The following is a 22200-nucleotide window of genomic DNA, read 5'->3' as shown; positions in this document are numbered from 1 at the left end:
TCTTTTCGCATATCTCGCAGCTCACCCAGGGATAGGGATCTGGTGGTTACCATCTCATTTTGGGGTTCTGCCTCTTCCTCCTTCTGCTCTCATGACAGCCGCGGTCCATCTTCATCCCTTACTAATCGAGTTGATTTTGTTGTGTATTTCTTCTTGTGTATAGGGGTGACGGATACTGGCCCAGGCTGGTTCTCTGGTTCAGCCGTAGTGCCTGTCGCTTGGGTTTGATTAGCTGCAGTGCGTGTTGCAGGGCTTGGAGTAGCTGCAGTGCCTGTCGCGGGAGTTTGAGTAGCCACAGTGCCTGTCATGGGGGTAGATCTCTGGATGGTATTCTTAAATAGTTGTTTAGCCCTAAGCAAGACCTGAACCATATTCAGGAGACATAGCAACAGGACCATGCTGATTTGAACATCCCAGGGATAATCAAAATTCTCACGAGTTGTTGTAACTAGCCTGTAGGAGAAAGGGAAGGTGAAGGAGCAGGCGAAAGTGTGCCCCACCGATCTCCCCCATAGATTGGTTCTCCGAGGAGAAAAGGTAATGAGCGTAGTTACTAATAGTTTCTCAGAGGTTTCTTCTGAGGTACAGCAATGACAGCAATGCCAAGTAAAAATTCCAGATTAGTCACACGACCAATAATTTTACCATATCATAAGCCAGTGTTAACACAGTGCAGCAAAATTATAACCTTGATCCAGCTGCCAGCAGTGATAAACAGCACAACAGGGAACACATACTGCAAGTAAGGTATTATGTAAGACAACTCTGAGAGCAAATAAATTAACATTGTGACCAGGGACTATTAATATAATGAATGCTTGTAACAAATTTGCCTTAACACTCTCTGGTCAGATCTGTTGTTATCTCAATCCTTTGTGCCCCACGCTGGGCATCAAAAGGACTGTTGTTGTTTAGTCCAGCAGGCAGGTAAACACCACACAGCTGTTTGCTCACTCCTCCCCACCCCCAGTGGGATGGGGGAGAGAATCAGGAAAAAAATATTAAAATTCGTGGGTTGAGATAAAGATAGTTTAATAGGACAGAAAAGGAAGGGAAAATAATAATATTATTGATAATAATAACAAGAACAACAATAATAATAATAGATTATACAAAATAACTGATGCACAATGCAATTGCTCACCATCTGCTGACCAATACACAGTCAGTTCCTGAGCAGCGGTCACCACCCCCCCAGCCAACTCCCCCCAGTTTACATACTAAGCATGATGTCATATGGTATGGAATAGCCGTTTGGCCAGTTTGGGTCAGCTGTCCTGGCTGTGCCCCCTTCCAGCTTCTCACTGGCAGGGCAGGGGAAGCTGAAAAGTCCTTCACTGGTGTAAGCACTGCTTAGCAACAACTAGAACACCAGTGTGTTCTCAACATTATTCTCATACTAAATCCAAAACACAGCACTATACCAGCTACTAGGAAGAAAATTAACTTTATCCCAGCCAAAACCAGGACAGCTCCTCTACTATATAGAGAAAAAACCAACACGTGTGTGCATTAGCACTTTCGTATGCTGTAACCACACGCAGAATGAGTACCTGTAGCTTTAGACTACTGCACTTTGTAAGATGCATTTTCCACAACTGTAACTAGCAGTAACTCCATTACCACTGGGCAATATCCTATTCTCTTCTTCTTTCAGTAACAGCAAAGAGAACCAACAAGGACTTAATGTCACCACCAAAACCTAATGCTAAATTTTGGTGTACCTGCCTATATCTTCAAAATCATATTTGTTTGCACACAAGAACTGTATGTGTGTGCATGCATGTGTAAACTCCTAGTCCAGTTTTTCTAGTGAAGTCTTAGGTGAAACCATGCAAATCTTGTGCCTTTATTTATAGCTATATCTCTAGAAAAGAATAGATCCTGAATTTCAAGTTGTTGCCAATTGTGTTTACAGATTGCAGAATATCATGACAAATGTGCAATGTGACAGCAGATTTTTTTCCTATGACTTATTTATATAAAAGAACTATAGGGAACAATTGACAAAAAAAAGCCTTTTTGAACAGCCTACCTTAAGGATGTTATTTGTGACTGTTTTAGTACATCTCAGACACTTTTTTTTTTACTGCAGTAATGTTTGAATTATCTTCCATGAATAATGACAAGAATGGCAACACTGCAGTTGATGTTTCTTTGAAATTGTACATCAGCCAAGTGCATTTGCCTGTATTCCTGTTATGTCTTTTAGTCTTCAGGGAACAAGCCATTTTTACCTGCTGATGTATTTCTGCATTTCAAGTGTTCTCTAGCTCTTTATTTCTTTAATTACAAATTGTCTATCCTCTCAACCTGCTCTATCAGCAATGTGAGCATAGCAGATCTTTTTTGCACTATGCTCACAGTCTTTTCAAGAACTATTCAAAGTAAGCTTTCAGACCTTTAAAATGCTCAGTGTGCCCTGCCACAAAGGAAAGGTTAAAATAAAGTCTATGATAATGTACAGCTAGAAACAGAAACCCACAAAAAATGCTTTTGGAATTTTTTCCTTTAGTTGGTCTGGGCTTTTTACATAAACCAAAGGAAGTAGTTTGCAAAAGTATTCAGATTCTTTTATGACAATAGGAGTAAAGGTTAAATGGAAAGGAGGCGATAATTGCAAAGAGCCAAATGTATCATTTTTCAGACCATCTGTGAACAGATAGTTGACTGTCATGTAAAATAAAAATTGGCAGGATGCATACCAGTCAACAAAAAATCTCTGAACAAAACGTCCATCCCATAAGCAGCTTCCAGACCATTTATGATTGGGCCACAAATCAAGCAACTCAATACTAGCATACACAAATATTAATTATGCAAGCAACACTTAGGCTTAGGGAAAGAAAAAGGAAAAAAAAAAAAACCACAAAAAAATCCTCCCAAAACTTCTCTCCCCACCCCACACATACCACTGGGTGCTCCAAATGTGAGGAAGATAATAACGAATCTAAGCAAACCTGCCCTCATTATGAACCCAGACCTTTTGGTCAAACGCCCTACTTGCAACATCAACATACTAGGGCTTGTTTCCTGCATGCAGTGGTCATGGCTTCATTCCAGCTTCTCTCCTCCTCAGCTTAGGAGAGCAGAGGGAGATACCACCTAAGAGCTTGCCAGAGATGCCCAGCTAAGCCACTGGAAAATACATATTCAACACATCCTATCAAATCAATCATAGCAGGATTGTGGTGACTCGTTTTGTCGGGGGCAGGAATAAGGACTGTACTGGTCTCCCTTCTTAGATGGAGAAGGAATTTTTCTCTTACTGCCAATTTGGTTGCACGCATCTATGAAACAGAGTTTTCCCTGCAGCTGCTCAGGATGTAGTGCAATGAGTCAGGAAACATATGGTTCACAGTGTTGTAACTCAGGAAATGTCCAGTGCAAATAATACTTTTGTCCTGAGTAGTCAGCTCCTCTAATAAACTAGCATAAGAAATTAATTCAAGAGAGAGGAACACCTTAAAAAAAGGGGATGCTAAATTTCACCTAAAGTGAAAAGAAAACATCATTTTCCCCTGGCTCCCAAGAACAGGGATCACTTGAGACAAAACTAACCTTCATTTTTATGTCATTGTTTTAATTCGAAGTTATTGCTCTAAGAAAACTGCAAGGGGAGATTCAACTCAATTTGAACATGAATGTTTAGCCAGTTATCTAAAATTGCTAAGCAACAATTTTGTTAAATTCAAAGGGCTCCTAATTCAGGAACAAAAATAGAAGTCATTCAAGTGCACTACAGAGTAGGTGAATATTCAGAAGAAAGGAATAACAGTCAGGGTTATTGAATTAGAAGGCAGATTCCAAACAAATTAGTTTTAATCTCTGTTTTCATTTCGCTACTGATTTCCCAGTAAAATATCCTCTGGCAGGAGAAAACATACACAAATGTCTCATAAAAGCAGCCTGGTGAATGGATGTTAAAAATGCCGCCTGGAACAGAAAGCAAGTTTGCCTCTCCGCTGGGGCATCGTCATCAGCCCCCATTGACCCCACACATCACACACACCGAGCCTCCCAGCCAGCCCAGTGGCTCGGTCACATTAGTGCTGGCCACCTCTAGGTTTGGTAACGACATCTGAGCAACTCCCGACAACCCTCCAGCCACCAGAAAGGAAAGATGGTTGGTCTACACCAGTGGTTATTTGTCACACAACCTTTTTTGATGGAGAACAGTGTCAGCTGTAGAGTAAGCCAATGAGTACTTCCACCTGGAGTTTTTTTAATTGCAATGCAGAAGTCCAAGGAAGTTCAGTGTTCAGGTCTCAGTGCTTCTCAGACCTCCCTGAATCTGCATAAATTGGTCTGGAAATCTCACTTAAATGTGTTTCTAAGAGGGAACTAATACTCACTTCCCCAGCTCCTGGCTAGAGCCATTAGTCAAACAAAAACGACAAGTAAAAAAACCTGGTTGTCCTCCATAAAGGATCAGGGGAGGACAACAAATCCTACACCACACCAACTCTTTTCTTTCTTGGAACTAAGCATCTTAGATCCCTGATAGAAAGGGGGGACTGGCGAGGGTCACAATGCATGCAGGACTGATAAGCATGCCTGAAACAATTATTTCACTGATTTGATGATATCCTGTATCTCTGACAGGAGACTAGATACCCTCAAATTCAATCTTGAAATTCCATGTGGGAACCCACGACCTCAAGAAGTACAGGTAAAATTAAGGTCTGCTTCCAACTGCTTAGAAACAGTCTCCATGATACTTGTGACCCAGTTGTGCCAATTTTCTCCTGTGAAGAGTAATCCCGCTGAGATAAGCTGCAGATTCAAAAGTATGAAATTGTTTGCATCCTGATTATTGATTGGGATATCACCATCACAATTTTTTTTCTTTCAGGTCTGGATTCATAAGGAAGAAGTTCCACAAAGTTTTTCCAGAAAATTACTGGAGTGCAAAATTACTGTAACTATTACTAATAGCAATGTTTATGGCATCATACTGAATATCAACTAGAAAAAGACACACATTTTCTGGTTTTGCTTTAGACATGGATAGTTATGTACAAAGCCAGAAAGAAATATACACCTCTCCAAAGGTTAGCTTGTAACCATTGATGTAATTTGAAGCATTTAGTACAGCACAGCACAGCACAGAAGTGCATTACCCGGCTATCCACATAATGCAGACTCCATCTTGACATCACCATAAGGTACCGCTTGCCTTTCATGTAACATTCATCATACCAAGGAAATCTCTGCCTGCCTGCCCTCCTACAATGGAAAAAAGAAAGTAATAATTTCCCTTACAAACCTCACTTAATTCTGATCTTTACCAAACTGCATACTAACTCAGCTGCCTACTCCAGAATTTCTGTCTCAGGAAACATAATGGTGTAATGCCACATTATTATTCCTCTGTTCAGAATTAGGCAAATAGTCCCTGAACAGTACAGATGATAGCCTTGAATGTGAAACTATATACTCACATTAATCTGTGTGCAAGACGGTAACAACCGAGGAAATACTCTATCCGTTTAAAGCATAATGTATGTTTCCACATGCTTTTCCACTTCAGGGATCAAAGGGATCCCACTGGGCGTGTATGCCTTCGTTATTTTGCATGGTACATCTCCAAGTCACATTATTCAGCTTAAGTGCTGAATGCACCTGGCAGCAGTATGTACAGCTAAGGTGCCTCCTCTTGGCACAGTCACACACATAACTACAGACACACGGACACACGAATGTGCACATAGGATCTGATCTCCCTTATATCATTTGGCACAAGCTATGTCATTCCATTACTCCAATTAGTGCTTATGCCAGAACAAACAAAACAAAGATATTGTCACACTGGGAGCTGGCAAGTATTTTGAATGACTGCACAATAGCACCACTGGTCACAACCTAAAGTAAGGTAAGCAGTTCTTGCTAAAAACTTTTGTGAAACTTTCTCATGATAATTTTGGTCTTTTAAAATAAGGAGTCAGCCTTAATCAATCTCTGCCTGATTTATCAGAATAGAAAGGCCTAGACATGACACACTGTGTAATCTGGATCTCTACAAAACATAGATTATTACTTTTAGCTAATTTTTGTCCACCTAATATTGTGATAGTAATAAAGCAGGATAAAGTGTGTCAGATTGAGGGCTCACAGGACTCATCAGGCCCAACTTCAGTGCTTATGCAGCTTTCAAGAGATATGTCATCCTGGAAAACACAGCTGTAATTTACGAAAGTCCGCTTATATTTGTTATTGCTGTTAGAGCTGGGGTATGTTATGGCAGACAAAGTCCTACAGCACCTCTGAGGAGATGAGGACTTTCTGTATTCACTTCAGTGGCTCTTGAAGTTGACACTTTCACATCCATTACTGGTTCTTAAAGTTGACACTTCACGTAAGTACTTCCACACTGTTTATCCTCAGCCGCATTCAATTGCTCTAAAATGGAGGTTGGGCAGCTTTACATCAGAAGGGGTCAAACAAAGTACAGTAAGGACCTACAATGATTTATCCCAGGCAGTGACCAAGAATACAAAAACAGCCAAATCAAAGCAAATCAGATGTTTATACCGTAAAAGGATTACACACTTCCCTCTGTACATCTTTTCCATCACTAATGCATAACTGATTATCACTGGAAAGTAGCATATAACTAACTTTTTATACAAAGTTTAAGATTAAGAAAGGAACTTGATCCCTCCGAAGACAGTGATGTGACTGCAGGGCCATCGATCCAGAACTCACAGACTGTATTAGATGCATTGTCAACAGCGGAAACTACTCAGTGGCAGCATGTGGAAGTGGCACAAGGAGGTACTTTTGAATGCCCATGCATATTGAATTGCTTTGAAGGAAGATACTGCTTACATTTAGCAGCTGCAGCTAGCAGATTAATGGAGCAGGTTTTGTGCTTGCTTTGTTGAGAATCTGCTGCAGCTGCAAAGGACTGTCTGATCACTTCTGCAGACAGATTGTAAGAGCTATGGAAAAGCAGATGATACCAGAAAATGGTCTGGTAAACAGGCTGATCAGTTTTGCTAGCCTAAAAACAAGGGCAATTTAGATTAAGATTGCTTCTCTGAACCACCAGAGTGGATTTGTGAAAAGAGAAGGAGCTGGTTGTACTTTCTCTGTATAAGAAAAGATTTGCAGGCTGATTGTTTGAGAGATCTTTTGAAATGTTCTTTGATAGAATACAAGCTGCAAAACGCAGAAGCTTTAGGAAAAATTCTCTCTCCTGAACAATGCTCAGGTAAGTAACTCAAGTTAAATGTAATTTAGTGCCAGAGATATGTGCAGGCAATTGAAAGGGGTAGTATATAAGCAATTCATTTTTGTGTAGATGCTTCAAAGCTTCAAGCTGTTATTTTAATTGCTCCTTTAAATTGCTAAAATCAGAGAGAATAAAACCATCTTTCCTCCTTGCTAGCATGGGGCAGATTTTCCTCAGTGCAAATCATATTTGTCAGAGATACTCCCCCAAACACTCTTTTTCCCTTACTTCTTTCTCACTCTCTCCTCTCCCTTTCACATGTGTTCTAAAAAACAAATGCTTATACTAAAGAAGCCAGGCCCTCCTGCCAACCACAAGCTTCCATCCCACTCCCATCCTCTCCCATAATATGTCACCTTGTTCTTGTGAAAAATGGTACATTCTCTACAGTGCGGATCAGCATGCTGTAGGAGGAGGAAGGCAGCTTTGAAGCATGCGGCACACTGGAAATACTGATGTACGCAGCTCAAAATCGGATGACAGAGCTGTTGAAATAAAGCCGCTATGTTCATGAGGGAACAACCTATTTGTTTGGGTTTAAGTATTTACTTTTTGTCTAACATTTATTTTCCATGTTGGGAGACTTTTGGTCTCCAGTTTGAGTTGAGGAAGAAATAAGCTTCTCAAAGCTCTTTCAGTATATCTGCTAAGAATATAAAAAATATAAAGAGTATACAAGGTCAATTTAGATCTTGAACTTTTTTGTCAAAACAATCTCCTTGAAGCTCATGTTCAGTAGAACCGTTTAAAAAAAAAAAAAAAGATCAATTTAACATTAACTATTTTTCTTCAAGTTGTGCTAGACATTCTTAGCAGAGAAGAAATTTGTAGGTTTGCTAAGCTTATGTAAGTACTTTTTACTTTATTCATTATTTACAAAAACAACACAGCATTATTTTGCTAATTTGGCTTCATCCATACAGCTATTCAGAGATTTTAACTAAAGCTTGAATCACTTCTAGTCACACAGAGCACCTTCATAGTTCATGAGTATGAGGACCTGCACGCAGAACAGTTTCAGTAAATGAACTGATGTTTTTTTCTTTAAAGATCAGTGCATGATATCTTACTGATCCTGAGATAGTGTTCTGATTCTATGCACAACAGACATAAATAAAAAGTTAAGGAAAAAAAAAAGGAGTAACACATTTGAAATAATTGTACAAAGATAAACCAAGGAAATTTGCAAGTTCTACAAGCTACAGATAAAATAAATACTTTTCCATATAAATTGTTTTTATTTAGTGCTAGGGTTTGTGTGGGTGCTGTAGAGATTATACTGCTGTTACTTAATTCCTCTAACACCTGTAGGATTTTTGCAGCAAAACTGCAAACGATTGGTGAGTATTTTGGCAGGAGGTTCCTCTCCCACATTACCAGTCTCACTCCTTTTTTTGACACTGGCTATGTGACAGAGACTCTCAGAGAAGAGAAGAAAATCACTCCTGAAGACATGGGGCTCACTGCAGTTCCCTGGAGTTCCAGTTAAGGACTACCTAACTCTCATTACAAAGCTAAAAGAAGAGATTACAGGACATTCATCAGGATGAGACTATTAACGTTTTTATAGGAACTTCTCCACACGGAAAAGAGTAAGGCAGACATTGGAACAGAGCTGCTAGATAACCTCTGTGTTGCTTATGGAAGCTGTCTCTGATTCAAGCAGAAATCAAGAACTAATTTTCTAGAAGTATATGAACAGAGGTGGAGAGAAACAGCTCAAGTAACTGATGCCTCTGAGCAGGCATATGTTTGTGATTGCTCAGGGCTTATCTATTGCTCTGAGAAGCACGTAGGTGAACAGAAGTGCCAAGAGTAATGACAAAGAGTCATGAGAATAGGGAAATGGTAATTCAGAATAAGTAAAGAATACTTGTCCCTATATCAACAATTTGAGTTTGTACTAGCTTGTATCCAGTCATGAAAACTGGATGGCTTTCACTCTTCTGGAGAACGATACTTGTATAACTTTTTGTTCTCTTCCCTTGCTGAAGAATGAGCTTTACTGCAATGAAAGCAAGCTATAAGACTGTGTCGTGGTTTAACCCCAGCCAGCAACTAAGCACGACACAGCCACTCACTCACTCCCCCGCCCTGGTGTGATGGGGGAGAGAATTGGAAAGGTGAAAGTGAGAAAACTCGTGGGTTGAGATAAGAACAGTTTAATAATTAAAGTAAAATAAAATAGAATAGTAGTAATAGTAGCAGTTATAATAATAATAATATAATAATACAATAATAATAATAACAATAACAACAACAATAACAATAACAATAATAATAAACAAAGCAAGTGATACACTATACAATTGCTCACCACCTGCCGATTGATGCCCAGCCCATCCCCGAGCAGTGATTGCTGCCCCCCAGCCAACTCCCCCAGTTTATGTACTGAGCATGACATCATACGGTATGGCATAGCCCTCTGGCCAGTCTGGGTCAGCTGTCCTGGCTGTGCTCCCTCCCAGCTTCTTGTGCACCTGGCAGAGCATGGGAAGCTGAAAAGTCCTTGACCAGTATAAACGCTACTTAGCAACAACTAAAACAGCAGTGTGTTCTCAACATTATTCTCATCCTAAATCCAAACCACAGCGCTATTCCAGCTACTAGGAAGAAAATTAACTCTATCCCAGCTGAAACCAGAACAGACTGCAGAATAAAGATGACTTTGACCTGTCCATTTCTATGATAGAATGTGCTAGTATTATTATCCTATTTTAGTAAGTTGGGAAAAGAATGAAGGTGTGCAGCAACCTATTAATGGTGACAGAGCACTACAACTGCAGCAAGCCATGAGCCATCCAGCCATCCTCCACATCCCTCAAAACAGAAATGACATGTAAAAGACACAACATGCTCTATTAATCCCTACTGTGCATATTACCATTCATGCAGGCACCAAGCTGTGCACCTGGGGTGCCTTATTTGACTTTCTTTACTTTCACTTCGTATTTCTATTTACTGTTATCATGCTGTTAAAATAAACAAGTAATATGCAAATTTTATGGAAGAGAATATACAAAAACATGTTTAAGATAAGTAGAGATTAATATTTAACTAGACAGATGGACTAAGCAATAGGACAAGTAGTACAGCTTGGCATCATAAAAGCAGTTACCTGTAAAATAACAGAAATTAATGGCAACAAAACCAGTAAGTTACAAAGAACTGCTGAAGAGCATAAGAACCTGAACCTTACTGGTTCAGAGAAAGGTTCTATACACTGCAGAAGCTCTGCATGCTGCAGAGCAATGCTGTGGTGCCCAGCACCTCCTTTTCGGCAGCTCATAAACTAGTGCAGCACATGGTGTGGTGGGGCAACCCAAGGATGAGCTGTTCTTAGGGCCCTGCTAGCCCTACATGTGCACCTCATGTGCACCCAGATAACAAATGTACTCAACAGGTGAGGGTGCCTCGAAAACACTATCAAGGTCCCTGAAGCACAGCAATGACCCCCACACAGCAGGGATGAAGCAGAGTGAAAACACTGCCAACATGCACTGCACTCAGGTTGCATCCAAAGGGGAAAGTGCACCAATATCTAAAGCAGACCAAAGTACTGAAAAGGTGTTTCAACTTTGGCTTCCCATCAAGCCACCTGCGGTGATGAAGCCTGCAGAAAAGACCAACATAAGCACTGTTCCCCCAGTTGCTTATCATAAGATAAGCAAAGCCATCGTACACCCTGGGAGAGCTGTTCAGAGCTCTACATACTTATCAGCATAAAAACTTATCATTGCATGGTGACAGCCATTATAAAACGTCACGGCCAACACTCTACACAGGAGATGATTAAATATTCTTCATGTCTCGTTCTGGTAGAGTGTGTGACTATAGGGCTTTCCAATGAGTCTGTTAACCTGCTTGCCTCAATGCATCCCTGAACAGTCAGAAGTGGAAGATGGAAAGTTGAGAAGAACTAAGAGATTATACCCTGGGAAAACAAAACAAAACAAAACACAAAACAAAACAAAATGGCCAGAAGCCAGAATGCTTCAGGGAACAGTGAGAACAGAGGACACAGAGATGACTCTTACCTCCTAATACTCTCCCACAGCCTCCAACTGATTTCAGACCCTGAACCTGTTCTAGTTTGCCAGTCTAGTAACCAGTAATGGCTCTCGCTTGCAGGTAGCTGTCCACTTTTTGAATCTGGGTAAGTCTCTTCCCTGCACAATGTTCCTCAGAAGAAACCCACAGGCCTTCAATTCATTCCACAAAGAACCACAAACTTGTGTTTGTTTTGAACCTTGGCCTCAGGAAATTCAGCTGATGCCTCCTACCTCTTGCATCAGAAAAAGCAACAAATGCCTACTAACTCTCCCTGTGACATCCACGATTTTGCAGAACTTTCTGATCAACCCTCCAAGTCATCTCTTCTCTAAACTTCAAATGCACAAAAGCCATTTCATACTTCCACTCATCCTTGACTGCAAGCTCTCAGCCTTCTCTAGTTCTCATCCCCTCATCTCAAGCAGGATGTATTGCAACTGTACCTAGTCTTCAATACGCACGCAAATTCTGGATTTATGCTGTGGTAGCACAGTGGTCTTCTCTGCTTTGTTCTCTGTTCCTTTCATAATAATTCCTGATATTTTATTTACCTTTTTGGCTCCTGATGAACTACCTATTGTAATCCTCAGATCTTGGTCCTGAGCGATCATGTCCAGCACAGAGCCCATCCTTTCAGGTGTGTAGAGCTCAGACTGGTTTTCCTCATGTGCATCGCTCAGTATTTACCAACACTGATTTTCATCTGCCATTCTATTTATGTTCCCTGTGGGAGTATATTAAATGGCACACATCACAATGTCTACAGCAGTGAGGCCAAGGACCAACGAAAAAGAGAAAAAGAGACATAAATCTCATTCACTACCCAGACCTGATTCACTGACGGATCATGTCCATCCTATGCAGTGAATGAGACAGTAGTCCACTGGGGAAAAAAGGCATTATTTTAAAAAAACACATAATTATGATAACACAAATATGGGGAAGAAATAAAATTATTTGAATTGCCCAAATTTGAACTGCATGACTCTGCAACTTTAGTACCATCTCTACCATGATTAATTGCATCAAGTTACAAAATAGGTGATTCAGCTGTTTAAGCTCTGGTTTGTAGCCTTGAATTTTCATATTGATTACAGGTGGGCAGTCTTGCTCCAGTTCAGTCTCCTGAGACTCCCCACCACACACTTTTCTTGTCAGATTTGCTGCAGAACCTTCTTGTTTTTTACATCACCCAGGAGAATGACTTTTTATGCAGAACTAACTTGAACAGCAACACAAAAAAGTACTTAAGAATATTAGGGATGTTGTTTTTTCCTTTTTCAATATCCCCCCACTTTGATATTCCTTCAATTGACTGATTTAATTACTTGTAGATTTTATTTTCTCTCATACTTCAATACTACAAATATTGAAAAGCTGTGCTTTTAACAATACAAAAGTGGTAATTTTTAATTGAATTGGTCTGAGTGGGAAAAAACAGTATTTTTTACTCTTACTGCATTTTTTGAACTATTTGTAAACATACTGGAATTAATTCATAATGCAAAATGTGTTGCTGATTCCTTGGCAGTGTCTGATTCCAAAGGCAGAGGATATTCATAATTTCAAAAAAAATTTACTAAATACGTATTTATGACAGGTTCATGAAGTTCCTAAAACTGAACATTACTCTCTTGTAATCATCTAAAGATCACAGGAAGTACACAAGAGTAACAGGAGCACTGATCCATGTTTATCCAGAAATTGTCTTCTCATGATGCCTACTCACTCATCAAGCAAATGACCCCAACTTTAGACACAGTGGATACAAAATCCACTGAAATCAACGGTGACAATTTACTGACTTGCATAGAATTTAACGAGTGATTTTCAGACTAGAGTCTTCAAAGCAGTTTCTTGATATTCCAACAGTTATGACGGAAAAGAGGCAGGTGCTAATTTACAGTTGGACTATACTTTGTCATACATTATCAAAATGAACTGTGAGTTTGAGTGTGTCAATGAAAAGTCAAAGTGATTTTGTGGACTTCAAAAATGTTGCTTTTTCTCTGTAACATGACCTAGGACAGGACTCAGTTAATGGAAGATATTAGTATGTCAAAGGGTACACAGCAAGACAGCAAGCAAATTCAAAACTTAAATCAATTATTTTAAGTTGCACTAAATACCTCCAGTAAGTAGACAACATAGCTGCTTTCCAAGGAATATACAGTACACACTTGCAATAATTTAATTAAGTACAACTGCTCTTACGTGTACCAACCCTGGACATAAAAAGGCTCATTTTCAAAATAAGATCTTAAGTTCTAAGTGAATACAAAAAATAGAAACAAGAAAGATATGATCTAGATGTCTAGCAGATTACATATATGTAAAATATTTATCTTTCAGTAATAGGTTGACCCAGAAATATTAAGGACAGTATACAACAATTCAACTAATAGATGATGAACTGAAAATGTGGAGTGATAAATATAATTCTGATTTAAGTCAGCAAGAAAAGCTATCATTGGTTTATACCATGATAGTTCAAAATCTCACTGAATAGTTTGGCAGTCTCCTTAGAGTCCACAGAACAAAGGCACAAAGCTCACAGGAGTTTCTTGAAGCTTTGTGGTATAGTATGCAGTCCTCACTTTTTAGGTTTCATATTTTGTTCTAAAAGATATTTCTGAGTACATTTTCATCACTTCCTTCTTTCAGGTAGACATGGTGATGGTTGCTGGCAACTCCCCAGTACAGGGTGGTATATAAACTGCCTAAAAGATGATGTTACTCTTTGGTGACATAAATTGGTTCATTAGCTGAAATTTCCAGAGGGCCACAGAAGGAAATACAACACAGTGGATGTACCTCAACAGTTTGTCTTAAGCTGTTTTAGTCACTCTTAGGGATAAACTTCACTTTCAATTAAATGAGTTATGTTACAAATATTTTTATAATGGCCACATAACCGGACGCCAAGGCTCCAGTTATCAGTGAATGCTGTACTGCAATGTCCACACAAAGGGCAGGATTCCAGACTCAAAACACCAGCAGATTAAAGTAACAAATCAGTGGCTATTTAGGATTCAGGTATGTATGTTCTTAGGAAATATTTACCTTTTGAGACCTACGTATCTTATTGTTATCTCTCTTTTGTACAGCACATTTCTCTCACCTGGTGGACTCCCATGCCCTGCCGCAGCTGTAGCAATAGCAAAAGCAGAAGCAGGAGAAACCGAACAGTGGCTATTGTCAGCAGTTTGTACTGTAAAGGGAACAAACAGAGAAAAGTTAACAACTTCTACATACTTTTCATATTTTTCAAGTTAAGCAACAATAATACTTAAAATCTTCACTAATGTTTATACGTGTGACCATTTGATGTTTTCATTGCCAGAGGACTTTATACTAAGGCAAATAAAAATATCACAATCATATTTGTGACTTAAGTTTTATTTCCAGGTCGGTGTAATTAATGTTGCTATGGAAAAAATTGTCTAAGGCACCGCCAAGGTGAGGAACAAGCAGTAACCAAACAGAAAAACAAAAAAAAAGTGACAAAAACAATGGTGTAGAAAACTAACCTAAACAAAAAAATCATGTTAGACAACTAAGCATATTAATCAACTTCTGATAACTATAGTCAAATATTTTCTCAGGTCACTGCCTAGGCTGAGTAGAGTTTGGCACAATTTATCAAACTTTCACTATAAGGAGTGCTGTGAACGTTGCTTCTGACTAGTACTTAGATAATAGAGCACTGTTCCCCCCAGTTTCCAGCTCCCAAATCTTGACATCTCACCATAAATGTCCCCAATAACTGAAGATTAGCATTGGATGAAAATTAAAGTGTCTCAGCAACTTATTAACAGTTGAGAAGTCTCTGCTCTGGTTTTGGTGTTATAATCCCAGGCATGAAATAACTGCCTAGAAATCTGGCTTTCATGAGATGGCAGCATTTTAAGCGTTCATGGACGTAGCTCACAGCTCTGCTAATGATTTCAAAGAGCCATGTGAGAGCTATTTGAGGAGCTCCAGCTCTCACTTTTCCTCTTCAATTGAGCAGTTTATTCAAATTTTGGAACGAATAATGTGACTCCATCTGTATATGTTCAGTGTTATACAAAGAAACAGACACAGTCACTCCCCATTGACAATAATGGGTGTTGTGTATTTCATGATTACATATGGTGCCCAAAATATGTCCCCTTAGTAGCTGAAAAAAAATCTGTCAAGGTCTTGAGAGTTTTGTGAGACTAGGACTGATTCAATATTAGCCTTGAACTTGCGCACATCCTGCTCAAGCTATTTAAGAACATTTCATCATACCGAAGTCCCAACATGCTTCCAAGTCTCATTACCACACAAATTAACCAGCATAATTCACATTCTAACGGCTTTTTTTTAATACATGAGAAATAAGGAAAATACAAGCAAAACACATTATTCAAACATTATTCTTTTTTAATATCCTGCAGGGATTACAGCTACAGTATTCAACTCTTTAAAGGGACTGATGGAGGCAAGAAATATCAGGTTCTTACCTCCTGGCTGGCGATAGCGGAGATGACGTGGTGTTGAAGGGGATCTACATGGGGAAAGCTCTGTGGTATCCACTGCTGGAGTGCTTTCAGGAATTGTCCGGTCCACTGACACAGATTCTAGAACTGCTGCTTTAAAAGAGAATAAATGTTAATACTGGGATGATCATTCATAATTTACAACTTTTTAATTTATATTATGTTATGTATTACAAAAATAAATATGTAACAACTTATATTAATTAATGGATCAATAATTCTATTCTATTCTATTCTATTCTATGCTATGCTATGCTATGCTATGCTATGTTATGTTATCCTGTTCTATCCTATCCTATTCTATTCTATTCTATTCTATTCTATTCTATTCTATTCTATTCTTTTCTATTAATGTAATTATAAAGTACAAATGTTCTTTGAAACTATCAAGAGGCCATAGGGAACTACAGTATGGAGCTCTAACGTGCTTTTTTTAAAGCAGAGAGTGTAGTCAGATTGGTTTGTCTTAGATATGGAGTGCCTCTGCAGAGATTATGGAGTATGTGAGCGATTCAGGACTCTCAGTTTACAAACATCAAAAGACAGAAAGTCTGCAAATTATCAACTTTGAACAATCTGAACTGTACTGCATTGATAAAAAAGAATATGTATATCAAAGGGGGCTTCACTGAAAGGTAATGTTTAAAAAATGGCCATTAATTAATAGCACTTAATACCAGTGTTTCAATACCAACCTAATACCACTAAATATTATCTAACACAAAGTTGTTTACATTTAATTTGTGGTTTATAGTTGTTTTAAATAGTACTGCTTCTGGACCTTGCCATGAAACTTTTGCATTAAGAAGACTCAGCAATAATTATCCTCCGGGTGGAGTTAAAGGACTGGGAAAGTTTTGTACCAACGACATATAGCCACGCAAAAGCTCATAAATAAAGAACTTGGTGAAAACCAGCAAGTTGTCAGTTTTAAAAATAGCTTGGATAAGACTGCACTTTAAGTCAGCAAAATATGCAGTGAAATACACATGTAATAAGGATACTTGAACTCATAGGTTTTATATGAGCTAGGGAAAATAATCCCTGTTGGATAACTATGTGTAATCAAAAACTGCCCAATAAAATCGCCAAACAGCACTGGAGAGCAGATTACTCTATGGAGGAGTTCTTCTGTAAGAAGTATAAAAAAGGAATGGAAGAAATACTACTTCCAAAATGAGGGAAAACAAGCTGATAAAATATATCCTATATTTGATATGAATGACAACTGCTCCTGCAGCATAAGCACTGTGTATATAAAAATATATATAAAAAAAAAACTTTGGAAAACAAAAACTTTGAAAGCAAACAACAACTTTGGAAGTGGGCAAAGAAGGTGGAAATTCCAGGATGTAAATAGACAACATGCAAGGAGAACAACAACAACCACCATAATAATATGTCCTGGAGAACAGAATTTGTATGGTTATATTGGATTTAGAGTAGGGCATAGTTGTTTTCTTGGAAAACAAGCACCAGAGCAACACTATTGGCCATAATGGGGTGGTGGGTCCTGATTAAGTAGAACTGGTCTCCTTACCAAGAAAACTTCAGAAACAAAGAAATGCATTATGTATGATAGGAAACGTGCAGATTAGCATTTTGTAGTTCTCCTACCACTCATTTCCATTCTCCTTGTGAGATTTCTTTTTAAACTTAGTACTCCTCCTCAACATGCTATATGCAGCTAGGTGACAAAAGGACTTTCCCCCACAGAACAGAGCTATCTAGCTGCAAATTCCTACAAACTGAGTGCAAACTGTTCAGCATGAGATCCCCAAAGGGACTGGAGACACTGCACAGACAGCAATTTAGCATTTATACGAGATTCTTGCCATTTCCAAATGTTCCTCATGCTGCCCAGATGGCACTTCCAGCCTTGACAGACTGGAATGCAAAATCTGAACACCTCTGCAACAATGCCTAGTGCTAACACTAGGCCAGAACAACCTATTCTCTACTAGTTTACTTTACAATGTATAGTAAAAAAAGTTACACCTACTGCAGACTGCAGTTACCTGTGTACAATTAATTTTAATGCATGGCCTATATTTTGGGACATGCTGTGCTATCACATTGATGTGAATGTGGTTACACTAGTGCACAAGAAGAATTTGCCCAACTCTACATAGTAAATACTAGATTTTATATACATAAGTAGTCTGTTATGCTATTCACTTAAAAACATCCAGCATACTGAAAAGTAACGACTCAGTATCACAGCCAACCAGCATTTTACAAAAGCATAAAGCATGGGCAAGCATAGATTCTTATAATGCTAAGGTGGCTAACTTTCCTGTTAAAAAGATTTTTTTGCTAAACAATAGACTACATTCTGTAAAAACAATCCCTCTGCATAATACGACATCGAATTTCTTACCAGGGCGCTTATTTCAATTCATCAGTAAGGAGTAAACATAATGCCTCAATCATATTTTTCTTAGTTTATGTTTGGTAATCTTTTTCTTCCTTCCGCTTGGGTTATATCAATTTTCATTGTTACAGTACTTACAAGTAAAATTGAGCTACATTTTGCTCAGATTTACAGTTCAAATTCCTCAAATTGTAAGTCAGGACATGTAAGACCATTTCTAAACATGAATTTTAGGAATAAAATAGCGTTTTTTTATTTCCTTATCTTTCGTGTAATATAACAACAATACAAAAAATTACTATATACTTCTATTTTAATTCAGAGGACCATCCCTCCATCCCAAAGAGCAACGAGAAATAAGCACGCATGTATGCATCCTATGAGATTAGAGCTACTTGCTTGCTTTGCCATCTGTAAATACAATGATCCCATTCTAGATGCCCACACTGAGGTTTACATCAACGAACTTTAGCCCTCTGGAAGTAGTATCTATTCCAAGGTGCCTTACGTAATCCACAGAGGAAAAAACAGGCATTTGCACGGGAGCAATTAATCTATTTTAGACATCTACCATCTGGATGGATAACAGCCAGGTGGTATGAATCTCACCAATGTACCAAGTGCATCACAGAAATTATTTGTTTGGATTAGTGAGGAAATCTTTCTGGAAAACTAGCCATGTTATGTAAACATGTTAAAGCTGTTAGGTCTTTACATCCCTATTTCATTTTAACTTAATATTTTACTTCCTGTAGTAACAGTACAACTCCAAAATCTTTCACCTTAGGAAACACAACTATCATCAAATATTTCCTTCTGCCTTTCTCTCCTTAACACTCTGCTGAAGTGAAAACAGACAAGACCATTCTGCCATACTGCAATCCCTACAAAGAAGCAACAAAGCGTTGGAGACAGACAATGCATCACAGCTTCTACTCGAGAAGAAACAGAAAGCAGAGTATTTGGTTTCACAACACGACTTATGGTGATCAGGAGAAAAAAAAAGACATGAGAAAAAACTTCTCAGCAGTAATCTGATAAAAGTCAAGCCTACATTAGAGACTACCTTATTTATCAAAAGTAACATTCAGTATTTTGTGGGTATATAATACCTCTTCGAATGCTTCTCCTCAGCTTGTTACAGAGGTCAACACGAGGGTTCTCCAAGCTGTCCTCTATGGAGCCAGGGCTTTGCTCAGGAGAGGAGGGCCCTTTGCTAAGGTCCAGCGGTACTTTGCTACCTGTTGGTGGTGGGGAGGTGGCCGGGCTGTAGGTCGAGGTAGGACTGCTTGCCACAGATGAAGTAGAGAGGTCAAGGGCACCAATCCTTGAATTCAGTGGTGAGGTCAACGAGAGTTTTCGGGTTCTGACAGGTGAGGAAGTTCTGGAAAGTGACAATGGAGGAGGAGAAGAAAACTTGCGACAGAGATGTGGTGACTTCCCATCAGCCAGGTACTCTCCTCTGTTGTTTTGACTGGTGGCAAAGAATAACTCCAAAGACCTGAGTGAAAGAAAGAAAAAAAAATCAACAGATAATAACAAGTGCCGAACAGATTTAAGTGAAAACACTTACAGGCAAATTTTGTGCAAATCTGCATGGCACTGCAAAATCTATATGACACTCAGTCCTCAAAGCCTGGGCAGAAAGTTGAGACAGACTTATCTAAAAACTTACGTTCTATTTACAAAGGAAGAACTTTCTTCTTAAATTATTCATATAACAAAAAAACATGGTAAAAACCAAACAAACAAATGACGCCATGGTAATTCTGTAAAGAAATCTATGATAGAAGGAAAAAACCCTAGAGCTCACCTGACAGGAATGGAAGTGAAGGGCCGTCTGTATATGTCTGAAAGTTTTTCCAGTACAACAGCTGCAGTAGTAAATATGCGGTAAGTATGTAGGAACGTATTCAGGAAATCAATACTTAGAAATCGCAAGTCTGTTAGCCGCTCCAAAAGGCGCTCGACACTTGCATAACGGATTTGGGGTACTTTGCAGGAATTCAGTGTTTTGCTGAAGCAGATATCAATGTCATCTCTATGAAGACGAGCATCAGATCTACACAAAAATTAAATTTAGAACATTTTACCAAAGAGGAAGAGTGTTATGGTACAGTAGTGATATCACTTTAGCTGCTCCTGTCAACAGAGAATCAGCAAATATAGATCCATTCTTGTATTTCATCAACACGAGAAAACTCTTAATTTCTGGTGAAACCTGCTTCCATTCAGTTACATTTTGTGTCATAACTAAGGACATTTAAATTTTATTTTTGGCAAATATTTAACTTATATTTCAAAATACAAGAAATCGTTAATGAAACCTAAATTTCTGAAATTAAACAGGAGGCAGAATTGTCCCCTCTTGTCTCTTTGAGGCTGTTGTGGCCTGTAGGGCTATAGTACAAGAAGCTCACTATAGAATAATTGTGGACTGATTGCACTTTTTTCTTGCTTTATATAAAACAATTTAATGGACTCCAGCAAGAGACAGCAAAATTAACCCCTTAGCTAAGGTTAAGACTCACTTTTAAGCCCTCAGGCTCCAAGAATTTATTTATTTTTTTAAAAAGTAAATGGGAACAGCATGAAAAATTTCAAAGCAGAAACCAGGGGCTTTGTTGCAGTAAAAAATTTGGGACTAAATTTTCTTTAGACTTCAAAACAAAAATTAATCATTTACATAACCCTACTCATGATGTTTTTTTTCCAAATTCATTCTTGCTTAATTTTATCTAGTTGAAGGCTTAGTTCGTAAAAAAATGGGATGGATACTAAGTAATGCATCTTTCAATACTGCCTGATCTTTTCAGTAAAAATGTTTGGATTTTCTCAGAATACAGCATCCAGATATTCTACACTGCATTACATAAAAAAAAAAAAAAAAATCACCAAAAAAGTCTTCTTTCTTAAATTGGGTCCTCAGAAAAGTGGCCATTTTTTTTAATTTAATCCAAAGACACGTGACTCTGAAACTTGTGTGCTAAAAATCAGATGAGTAAAAGAAAGAGAACACCAAATTTGTGTCTGTTGTTAAGATCCTGTATGTTTTTTAGAATTAAGATTTCTTTTTCTTGACATTGGGATTAAGACCTTGCTGTACTCTACAATTTGAAAACAGGTGAACATATTGTTAACATTCAACAGGTAACAGGAATGTTTACACACTGGAGAGCTGGAATACAACTGAAGACACTAAAATGCCTTCTTTCCATGTATGTGCCCTAACAGTCATAGAATCATAGAATCATAGAATGGCTTGGGCTGGAAGGGACCTTAAATATCATCTAACTCCAACCCCCCTGCCATGGGCAGGGACACCACCCACTAGACCAGGTTGCTCAGGGCACCATCCAACCTGGCCTTGAACACTACTAGGGACGGGACAAATTGTTCCAGTGCCTCACCACCCTCTGAGTAAAGAATTTTTTCCCAACATCTAACCTAAATCTCCCCTCTTTCAGTTTGAAACCATTCTCCCTTGTCCTATCGCTGTCTGCCCTTATGAAGAGTCTGTAAACAGTGTATTCACAGATGTTATCTCTTTTTCATTTCTAAACATATATAAAGAGAGAAGAGGCAACAGTTACAAAACAGGCATTTGAGAAACCTTCATGTACAGACTACATCCAAGAGAGAAATGGCCTAGTGACAGATAACAGTAAGAAAATAAATATTTATATTTTTATCCCTGTGTTCTATTCCTTAATATTTATATTGGATAATAGTAGGTAAAACTCATGTAAATACAGACCTGTAGAGGATCCAAAAGGTAAAATTGTGTTAGAAATTTGGAATCATATACTGAAAATTGCTGTCTACAAATAAAAATTACTTACTACAATAAATGACTGAAAGAATCCAAGGGTGAAGGAAGCAGGCTTATGAATAATGATGTTACCTTGATGTGATCAGTTAAAACTATGAAAGAAATTTTTTTTTCTCAGAAATAAGAGAAACAAAGAGAAGAAAAATTTTGGCTAATATAACAAAATACCTTGGAAAAT

At 38.4% G+C, this 22200-nt stretch overlaps 1 protein-coding gene across 3 annotated transcripts in view; it reads right to left on the bottom strand.

The window, feature by feature from the left end:
* RASGRF2 (Ras protein specific guanine nucleotide releasing factor 2) overlaps window positions 1-22200 on the bottom strand; it is a 143099-nt gene that overhangs the window by 47125 nt on the left and 73774 nt on the right. For 2 of the 3 annotated variants that reach the window (XM_087761549.1, XM_087761552.1), the window contains exons 14-17: window positions 20004-20252; window positions 19303-19691; window positions 15781-15909; window positions 14412-14501 (exon numbers count right to left, since the gene is read on the bottom strand). In XM_087761549.1, coding sequence (XP_087617675.1) covers window positions 14412-14501; window positions 15781-15909; window positions 19303-19691; window positions 20004-20252 — 857 coding nt within the window. The remainder of the gene's footprint in view (window positions 1-14411; window positions 14502-15780; window positions 15910-19302; window positions 19692-20003; window positions 20253-22200) is intronic. The other variant, XM_087761551.1, reaches the window with a different exon arrangement.

This window comes from Nipponia nippon, unplaced genomic scaffold (genome assembly GCF_047370975.1).
Source record: "Nipponia nippon isolate SJK-2023a ecotype South Korea unplaced genomic scaffold, ASM4737097v1 scaffold_24, whole genome shotgun sequence".
Lineage (NCBI taxonomy): Eukaryota > Metazoa > Chordata > Aves > Pelecaniformes > Threskiornithidae > Nipponia > Nipponia nippon.
This window is presented reverse-complemented; position numbering and strand designations above follow the sequence as displayed.